The 10,843-nt window shown below is 46.9% G+C and overlaps 1 protein-coding gene across 3 annotated transcripts in view; it reads right to left on the bottom strand.

Moving 5' to 3' along the window:
• Positions 1-5,370: 5,370 nt before the first annotated feature.
• TTLL5 (tubulin tyrosine ligase like 5) overlaps positions 5,371-10,843 on the bottom strand; it is a 31,639-nt gene continuing 26,166 nt past the window's right edge. For all 3 annotated transcript variants that reach the window (XM_089660563.1, XM_089660564.1, XM_089660565.1), the window contains 5 exons: positions 9,989-10,113; positions 7,814-7,931; positions 5,894-5,988; positions 5,742-5,812; positions 5,371-5,669 (listed from right to left, as the gene is read on the bottom strand). In XM_089660563.1, coding sequence (XP_089516689.1) covers positions 5,557-5,669; positions 5,742-5,812; positions 5,894-5,988; positions 7,814-7,931; positions 9,989-10,113 — 522 coding nt within the window. In that variant the 3' untranslated portion in view covers positions 5,371-5,556. The remainder of the gene's footprint in view (positions 5,670-5,741; positions 5,813-5,893; positions 5,989-7,813; positions 7,932-9,988; positions 10,114-10,843) is intronic.

Genomic DNA, 10,843 nt, shown 5'->3' with positions numbered 1-10,843 from the left:
AGCTTCCCACGCAGGGGTATCCACCATCAAACCCATGCAAATGAAAATTCAGCCTCCTGGCTTGTACACAGTTTTATGTCCGTCTCCTACAGACTCTTTCCAAAATATGGCTCTCGCACACAGCTAGCCACTAGCACACAGCTAGTCTGGCTTCCACCTCTCCTTGGTGAAGCCCTCCTGACCCCATCTGCCGGGGTGGAGCCCAGAACCCTGGTCCTGACTCTACAAAAGAGCCATGCACGCCTGAGCAATCAGTATCCTGGCCACTCCCAAAACCTGGTCCCAGGATTGGAGACTTCATCCCTCCCAAATCGCTTTGAAATCTCCAGGCCCCAAAATGGACCTTACAAACAAATGAGGAAAGTGAAAATCCACTTTCCTCTGTATCAAACACGTAATCTAGGGGACGTGAAAGGACAGAAAGAGAAGCCATGCCCCCAGAGACTGACAGACAGCAGCTACGGGGACCTGACATTCCTCCAAGCCTTTGTGCAGGCTCATGGCCGCCACCCGTCCTTTTCAAGACCCCGAATCTTCCCAACCTCACCCAGAATGGTGTGCACCACCTCGACAGAAAGGACTTTTTTGCAAATGGAAACCTGACAGAGTGCATTCCACGTGTAGTAAGGGACTACTAAGCTAACTAGAAAAAGTGTCTCAAAATCAAAGACCTGGCAAGTTTGAAAGGCACCGTAAGACCACTCCGCGTAACTCAAGCAGGAAAGGAAAGGGACCCCCAGAGCCGCACCCACCCGCTTTTAGACTTCTATATTGAAGGGGCACTGAAGCAAGAAATGGTCCATCATTTCCTCCACCCCACCGCACTCCACTCTTGGACAACCACGGTTCTCCGCAGAGCGATGCTTCAGGTTGACCTTCACATAGAGTCTGCCATGGAAAGAGAGCCAGGCCAAATCCTCAAACTTTAAAGGGATTCTCTCCAGATTCATCAAACGCAGGCCCTCCCTCATAACTGGGCCTGGGCAATTCCTCAAGGCCAATGGCTCGCTAAAGGCAGATTCAACAAAAGATTAGAGTGTAAATTTTTGTTTATTAAAAATCTTACAAACAACATAATAAAAAAAATATATACAGAATAATATATATATATATATATATATATATTTAAACAAAAACAGCTTACTTCAGCAAAGAAAACAAACTGCCTTTTTGCCAAAAAAACAAAACAGAACCAATCAAATTGCAATATTATTATCTTTATATTGCACCTAAACACACCCTGAGGCTAAGAAACGAGGAAACATTGATCCTATGCATGCAGCCTTTTTTCACAAATGTGATCTTACAAAGATCTAGGGGACCTGAAAGGACAGAAAGAGAAGCCACGCCCCCAGAGACTGACAGACAGCAGCTACGGGGACCTGACATTCCTCCATGCCTTTGTCCAGGCTCCCAGCCATCACCCGTCCTTCTCAAAACTCCGAATCTTCCCAACCTCACCCAGAATGTTGTGCACCACCACCTCGACAGGAAGGACTTTTTTTGCGAATGGAAACCTGACACCGTGCATTCCACGTGTAGTAAGGGACTACTGAGTTAAGTAGAAAAAGTGTCTCAAAATCAAAGTCCCGGTGAGTTTGAAAGGCCTAGTAAGACTACTCCGCGTAACTCAAGCAGGAAAGGAAAGGGATCCCCAGAGCCCCACTCACCCGCTTGTAGACTTCTATATTGAAGAGGCACTGAAGCAAAAAATGGTCCATCGTCTCCTCCACCCCACCGCACTCCACTGTTAGACAACCACGGTTCTCCGCAGAGCGGTGCTTCAGGTTGACCTTCACATAGTCTGCCATGGAACCAGAGCCAGGCCAAATCCCGAAACTTTAAACGGATTCTCTCCAGATTCATCAAACACAGACCCTCCTTCATAATAGTGCCTGGGCAATCCCTCAAGGCCAATGGCTTGCTAAAGGCAGATTCAACAAAAGATTAGAGTGTATGCTCCTCTGGTGCAGAGACTGATGTGTATGGTTCAGTGTTCTTTGTACAGCACTATGGAATATGTCAAAGCTATATCTGGGTATAAGGACTGAGGCCGGGAGCAGTAAGGACCCCTCCGTTTTTTCTGCAGTGCTCTGAGATGCTCCTGGACTTGTACTGCCACCTCCAGGCTTGTAAAGGCAGGACACCTGTCAAAAGAGCCTGCAGTCCGGAAAGGCATGCCAGTATATGACTGCTGAAGGGCTCCAGGTTGACAATATATTCCTCACATGAGCAGTATTAGTGCGGTGACCCAGAGATGGCGCACAAAGGACAAGAACATGTCACCTGTCTCACACACACAGCACATGCTCATTGACGTAGGAATAATGTGACAGTAATAATGCAGAGTTGCTGTTAGAAGTCATGGGGCCCTATAAAGCCTAACTGACAGGACCACCCCCCCAATGGCAAATCATATTTTCAGTAAAAATACACTAAAATCATTCCTGCTAAAGCTCTATGTGTGAAGGAAGTATTGGGGCTCACATGGGCACTGTGGCCTGTCCAGTGTGAATCAGTGGTTTGTTTATGTGGCTGGAGCTGTGTGCAGGCAGGCTATGTTACTCTACAGCAGAGGCGTCAAACTCTATTTCATCACGGGCCGCTTCAGCATTATGTTTGCCCTCAAAGGGCCAGTTGTATCTGTAATAATAGCTGTCCAGAGTACCTCACCTCACCCCCTTATATCAGATGTCAAGAGCCCCCCACTACGAGGAGACAAGAGTCCCCCACCCTCCCTTACATCACAGTTCACACCCCTTACCTTGTGCTGCTGCCGGGAAGAAGCTAGGGGTGAAGCTGGAAAGCAAAAAGTCCAGAGTATGGAGGAGGACCAGGAGGGCCGGAGTCTGCTGAATGCTGAGACCACGGGAGGCGGAGATGAGGGGGTACTGCAACTACACAGACAGGCGCAGGATCTGTAGGAGGAGTTCTGTCCTCCTCCCTGCTGCCGATTGCTGAGACAAGGTAAGGGTGGAGACGAGGGGGGTGCTTCAGCTGCAGGAGAGGTACAAGGGTCACATGAAATGGCCTGGAGGACCGGATTTGGCCCACGGGCCTTGTGTTTGACACATGTGATCTACAGGGAAGCAACAGCTGCATGAACCCAGCCGCAGGTCCCCATAGACAGGTGTGTGGGTGCAGGTTTACGGCCCTGAACAAAGACAGTGTGCATTCAGGGCCACTCACCCACACCTGCACACATGTCAAACTAGGACCTGTGGCTGTGTTACTATGTAGGCTGTGTACCCTAAGAGTAAACAAGATAACTAAGATTGCATTAACAATCCGCTCAACCTGTGTTGAGTACCTGTGTGAATGAGTCCTTAGGGGTCAATCACGTGACGCTAGGAGGCAGTAAAAACCCCACGGTTGAGCTGCGCTTTTACCGCCCACCAGCTGCTACCCCCTTTAGGAAAAGAGGCAGTGGCTAGGGGTGTACACATGCCACGACCACAATGCTATGCTTTGCAGCCATGGCAGTAATTATAGAGAGCAAAGTACATGTGACCGAGTCATTTGTTTTTGTAAATTATTTTTTAGAATAATGGTCCCTTCTCCATCACTCTGTACCACCAACTGTCCCTCCCCTGTCAGTCTGTATCCCTAACAGTCCCTCCTCCATCATTCTTTACTACTAACGGTCCCTCCTCCATCATTCTGTATCCCTAACAGTCCCTCCTCCATCACTCTGTACCACCAACGGTTCCTCCTCCATCATTCTGTACCACTAACGGACGCTCCTCCATCATTCTTTACCACTAACGGTCCCTCCTCCATCATTCTGTACCCCTAACAGTCCCTCCTCCATCACTCTGTACCACCAACGGTTCCTCCTCCATCATTCTGTACCACTAACGGTCCCTCCTCCATCATTCTGTACCCCTAACAGTCCCTCCTCCATCACTCTGTACCCCTAACAGTCCCTCATCCATCACTCTGTACCCCTAACAGCCCCTCCTTCATCACTCTGTACCCCTAACAGTCCCTCATCCATCACTCTGTACCCCTAACAGTCCCTCCTCCATCACTCTGTACCCCTAACAGTCTCCTCTTCATCACTCTGTACCACCAACCGTCCCTCCTCCATCAGTCTGTATCCCTAACAGTCCTCCCTCTATCACTCTGTACCACTAACAGATGCTCCTCCATCATTCTGTACCACTTAACGGTCTCTCCTCCATCACTCTGTACCCCTAACGGTCCCTCCTCCATCACTCTTTACCACCAACCGTCCCTCCTCCAGTACTCTGTACTGCTAACAGTCCCTCCTCCATTACTCTGTACCCCTAATGGTCCCTCCTCCATTACTCTGTACTGCTAACAGTCCCTCCTCCATCATTCTATTCAGTCAACAGTACCTCCTCCACCACTCTGCACCCCTTATAGTCCCTCCTCCATCACTTTGCACCCCTTATAGTCCCTCCTCCACCACTTTGCACCCCTTATAGTTCCTCCTCCATCACTCTGTACCCCTAACAGCCCCTCCTCCATCACTCTGTACCCCTAACAGTCCCTCCTCCATCACTCTGTACCCCTAACAGTCTCCTCTTCATCACTCTGTACCACCAACCGTCCCTCCTCCATCAGTCTGTATCCCTAACAGTCCCCCCTCTATCACTCTGTACCACTAACAGATGCTCCTCCATCATTCTGTACCACTTAACGGTCTCTCCTCCATCACTCTGTACCACTATAGGTCTCTCCTCCATCACTCTGTACCCCTAACGGTCCCTCCTCCATCACTCTTTACCACCAACCGTCCCTCCTCCAGTACTCTGTACTGCTAACAGTCCCTCCTCCATCACTCTGTACCACTAACAGGTGCTCCTCCATCACTCTGTACCACTAATGGTCCCTCCTCCATTACTCTGTACCCCTAACAGTCCCTTCTCCATTACTCTGTACCCCTAATGGTCCCTCCTCCATTACTCTGTACTGCTAACAGTCCCTCCTCCATTACTCTGTACTGCTAACAGTCCCTCCTCCATCACTCTGTACTGCTAACAGTCCCTCCTCCATCATTCTATTCAGTCAACAGTCCCTCCTCCACCACTCTGCACCCCTTATAGTCCCTCCTCCATCACTTTGAACCCCTTATAGTCCCTCCTCCATCACTTTGCACCCCTTATAGTTCCTCCTCCATCACTCTGTACCCCTAACAGCCCCTTCTCTATAACGCTGTACTGCTAACAGTCCTTTCCCCATCACTTTGTACCGCTAACAGTCCTTTCCCCATCACTTTGTACCACTAACATCCCCTCCTCCATCAATCTGTACTGGTCCTTCTTATCAGTTATCCCAGCACACAGTAACCATTAGTCCCCTAATTGCCTATCCAGCACTATGATTGGGTGCACAATACAGGAATAAAATATAAAATAATTTAATTTTTCTGTACAAGATACAAAATGAATATTTACAATAAATGTAGCAATCACAGTGTGCGTTAAAAACAGATTATGCAGCAGCTGACCAGTCTTGTTTGGAAGGTCTGAGAACTGGGAGGTAAGTCACTGAACACAATGCCCTACACCCAGCAATGACTCCTCAGCCTCACGTTGGGCACACCGCTGCATCTCTCCTCCGCTGGGCCCTGCTTGATGTCCAGGCAGGGGCTACTGGTGGTCTGGATCGGGCAAATATAACTTGAGGTGGTTCTGAGGCTCCTGGAAGAGACAAGCCAGTTAAGTTGCTGGTTGGGGGTTATTCAGGACCGGACAAAGAGATGGATCCCTTACCTTGTGCAAGTATTCGTGTGTCCGCGCTGAGCACAGGTCCTGCCATGTTCTGTGCCTCTGGCACGGATACTCTGCAGAGTAAACATCCCCCATTAGCTGAATACAATAGTACCTACATATCCCAGATATAAAAGACTGGTCTTAGTACACACCGGACAATGCGAGAGGCTGACAACTTCCGGGCCACATACGTCTTGTGACTGGATGGAGGAGCTGGCTTCAGGTGGCCACTGTGTTGACCTGGAGACTGTCAGGATGTGTATATACATTATAATCCATGGAGAGGAACGGTAAGTACACAAATATTATACAAAGAAGAGGCCAGTATGTACACAGAAAATATAGACAGAACAGACCAGTATGTACACATATATTATACATTGAGGGGAGCAGTATGTACACACATAGAGGAGGTATGTACTGCATATACACATACTATACATCGAGGAGGCCAGTGTGTACACATATAACATACATAGGGGAGGCCAATATTTTAACATATATTATAAATAGATGTAGAGGCCAGTATGTACACATATACACAGAGGAGGCCAGTATGTACACATATATACAGAGGAGACCAGTATGTACGCATACATACAGAGGAGGCCAGTATGTACGCATACATACAGAGGAGGCCAGTATGTACGCATACATACAGAGGAGGCCAGTATGTACGCATACATACAGAGGAGGCCAGTATGTACGCATACATACAGAGGAGGCCAGTATGTACGCATACATACAGAGGAGGCCAGTATGTACGCATACATACAGAGGAGGCCAGTATGTACGCATACATACAGAGGAGGCCAGTATGTACGCATACATACAGAGGAGGCCAGTATGTACGCATACATACAGAGGAGGCCAGTATGTACGCATACATACAGAGGAGGCCAGTATGTACTCATATATACAGTATGTACACAGAGGAGGCCAGTATGTACACATATATACAGAGGAGGCCAGTATGTACACATATACACAGAGAAGGCCAGTATGTACACATATACACAGAGGAGGCCAGTATGTACACATATACACAGAGGAGGCCAGTATGTACGCATACATACAGAGGAGGCCAGTATGTACGCATACATACAGAGGAGGCCAGTATGTACGCATATACACAGAGGAGGCCAGTATGTACGCATACATACAGAGGAGACCAGTATGTACACATATACAGAGAAGAGGCCAGTATGTACACATATATACAGTATGTACACAGAGGAGGCCAGTATGTACACATATATACAGAGGAGGCCAGTATGTACACATATATAAAGAGGAGGCCAGTATGTACACATATACACAGAGAAGGCCAGTATGTACACATATACACAGAGAAGGCCAGTATGTACACATATACACAGAGGAGATGAGCTTGTTATGACTAAGTAGTGAGATTGTTTTCTGGAAGATAAGTGGGTCTGGCTGGTATTCTTGAGGAGCGTGTTAATCAGCTTCTTTGCATACATGATCAAAATCGTAGAAATAAATCCTTAAAATCTGCACAATCTAGCACTTTCCTTTAGCTGTCAAGTATACACGTTCAATAAATTTGGATTATATTTTCACCACATATGACAGTGGTCTGGGTTCCTCTCTAACAGATACCACCGCTGTTACAAACCAGGATAGATTTAGGTCAAATGTTAAAACGACTTTTCTATGCTTGCAACTATGAAGAACAAGTCACTACACCAACGGAGTTCTCTGATTGTGGGAATTGCAGTTCACAGGGTGCGTGTTATTATACTACAGCTCATGTCTACTGAAGAGTCCTTATATCTATACCATACTTAGATGTACTCCTTATATTTGCATCATGCTCCATACCAGTGTGTACCGTAAAGGAGCTGTGTTGTCAGCACATAAAAAGATCTCATCTGAGTGCAGATAGTGCAAAGTTTCCGGCGCTGCACAGGACCCCCCAACCCCACCCTGACATCATAAAACCACCAAACCTACAAACAGTAGTGACATTATACAATGAGTCTTGATGACACAGATCTGTGGTGTGCTGGTGACACATTTCTCCACCTATACTCAGAGGGTGAACTCACCTGGTCCCCACTCTGACTCCGTCCTGCTGGTGGCTGATGGTTAGTGCCAGGTAGGTGAGGGCAGGTGCTGGTCTCCACCTCTGAGTCCCATGCTAGTTGCACCCTTTGAGTACCATCCCTGAAAAGAGACAAAACAGTGATAACTGATGTGTGACATGTAAGATATTTGCTCTTGTGCTCTGTGTACTGAGTGCGACATGTGAGCCATGTGCTCCTGTGCTCTGTGTACTGAGTGTGACATGTGAGCCATGTGCTCCTGTGCTCTGTGTACTGAGTGTGACATGTGAGCCATGTGCTCCTGTGCTCTGTGTACTGAGTGTGACATGTGAGCCATGTGCTCCTGTGCTCTGTGTACTGAGTGTGACATGTGAGCCATGTGCTCTGTGTACTTGGTGCATCCTATATCCCAGATCAGTGTTAGGATGTCATCTGAGAACTGCTGCTGCATCTTAGATAAGAATATAAGGGTGTGATCTGGGTGATGTATTTCTGAAATTAGGGTGTGACCTGTGTGTTGTGTCCCCAGAATAAAGGTGTGATCAGGATGCTCTGTATTTGTTTTAGGATGTGATATAGATCTTGTGTCGCTGGAATTATTGTGTGATCTGGGTTTGGGTCTCTGGAGTTAGGGTGTGATCTGGGTGTTGTGTCACTGGAATTGTGTGATCTGGGTTTTGGGTCTCAGGAGTTAGGGTGTGATCTGGGTGTCGGGTCTCTGGAATTAGGGTGTGATCTGGGTGTTGGGCCTCTGGAATTAGGGTGGGATCTGGGTGTTGGGTCTCTGGAATTAGGGTGTGATCTGGGTTTTGGGTCTCAGGAGTTAGGTTGTGATCTGGGTGTTGGGTCTCTGGAATTAGGGTGGGATCTGGGTGTTGGGTCTCTGGAATTAGGGTGGGATCTGGGTGTTGGGTCTCTGGAATTAGGGTGGGATCTGGGTGTTGGGTCTCTGGAATTAGGGTGCGATCTGGGTGTTGGGTCTCTGGAATTAGGGTGCGATCTGGGTGTTGGGTCTCTGGAATTAGGGTGGGATCTGGGTGTTGGGTTTCTGGAATTAGGGTTCGATCTGTGTGTTGGGTCTCTGGAATTAGGGTGCGATCTGGGTGTTGGGTCTCTTGAATTAGGGTGCGATCTGGGTGTTGGGTCTCTGGAATTAGGGTGCGATCTGGGTGTTGGGTCTCTGGAATTAGGGTACGATCTGGGTGTTGGGTCTCTGGAATTAGGGTGCGTTCTGGATGTTATGTCTCTGGATTATTATTATTTATACAGTATTTATATAGCACCAAACAGTTTGCTCAGCACTGTACATTACAATGGGAGACAATACATGAGACAGTACAATAACAATACAATGCAATACACGAGAGGTTCGATGGCCCTGCTCCTTGGAGCTTACAATCTAGGATTAGGGTGTGTTCTGAGTGTTGGGTATCTGGAATTAGGGTGTGATCTGGGTATTGGGTGTCTATTAGGGAGTGCTCTGTGTTCTGGGTGTTATGTCTCTGGATTAGGGTGTGTTCTGGGTGTTATGTCTCTAAATTAGGGTGTGATCTGAATGTTGGGTATCTGGAATAAGGGTGCGTTCTGGGTGTTATGTCTCTGATTATGGGTGTGATCTGAGTGTTGTGTCTCTGGATTAGGGTGTGATCTTGGTGTTGGGTTTCTGGAATTAGGGTGCGTTATGGGTGTTATGTTTCTGATTAAGGGTGTGATCTGAGTGTTGGGTATCTGGAATTAGGGTGCGTTCTGGGTGTTATGTCTCTGATTAAGGGTGTGTTCTGGGTGTTATGTCTCTAAATTAGGGTGTGATCTGAATGTTGGGTATCTGGAATAAGGGTGCGTTCTGGGTGTTATGTCTCTGATTAAGGGTGTGATCTGAGTGTTGTGTCTCTGGATTAGAGTGTGATCTGGGTATTGGGTTTCTGGATTAGGGTGTGATCTGAGTGTTGTGTCTCTGGATTAGGGTGTGATCTGAGTGTTGTGTCTCTGGATTAGGGTGTGATCTGAGTGTTAGGTTTCTGGAATTAGGGTGCTTTCTGGGTTTTATGTCTTTGGATTAGGGTGTGATCTGGGTATTGGGTGTCTATTAGGGAGTGCTCTGGGTTTTGTAACTCTTAGCCTGTTAAGAGTATGGTCCTAATGTTGGTGTTGTGGTGGTATTGCTGAGATGGTTCTCACCTAGTTCCTGGGTTGGAGTGCTCAGCAGCTGTGTGGATTGCTGTGCCTGAGAGAGGACGGAGTGTAGAGCCTAGACGAATCCCACCTCCGGTAGCGGTTCTGCTGGAAATATTCAGGTTGGTGAGCTGAAGGAGAGAAATATATTATCATGTAAGTCTTCAGCTTCTGGATATAAGGTGGAGCAAACAAAGAGAGTTGTACCAGAAAGCCACAGAGTAGTCAGGAAACTGCTGGAATGGATGATGAGGATGGATCTCGGCAAATCTTGTCCTGATTGGTGATCAATTATTTATACTAGCAGACCTAGTGTGATGGATATGGTAAAATGCCTATTTCGTTTCCTATTGAATATATATATATACACGTTTTTCTACACATTTTTATACATATTTACTTTTATACTTTAATACTATTTCTTTCTTCATATTTATAAATGTTTAGTATGAATACATATGTTGAGTGAATATTTTCTGCCTGCTGGGTTTTGTGGTACTTTAAGAAATCCTTGCTTAAGAAATGTTTGCTCACACACACCGACCCCTTCCCATCGTGCCAACTTGAGACAAAGGAATGTTTTTCTCTCTATAAGATAAGACTTGGAAGAAGATCACACCTATACCATGATGGAGATTGTTTTCGTGTGGAAATGACCAATCAAAGACTAATATAATGCTTATGCTGTTGTCACATGACTCTTGCATCATTTTGCATATATAAGCTCACTTTCTCATTATAATAAACTAGAAGTGTTCATAGACTGAACTTGTGTGTCAGTGTGAGTCTCTTCCAGTGTGCGCACATTCCAAAGCTAGCTAGCAAAGATTAATTAGGACAGGAGCAGATAATCAACGGACA

The sequence above is a fragment of the Staurois parvus genome, unplaced genomic scaffold (assembly GCF_062004578.1).
Source record: "Staurois parvus isolate SC_StPar_1 unplaced genomic scaffold, SC_StPar_1.0 ptg001253l, whole genome shotgun sequence".
NCBI lineage: Eukaryota > Metazoa > Chordata > Amphibia > Anura > Ranidae > Staurois > Staurois parvus.
This window is presented reverse-complemented; position numbering and strand designations above follow the sequence as displayed.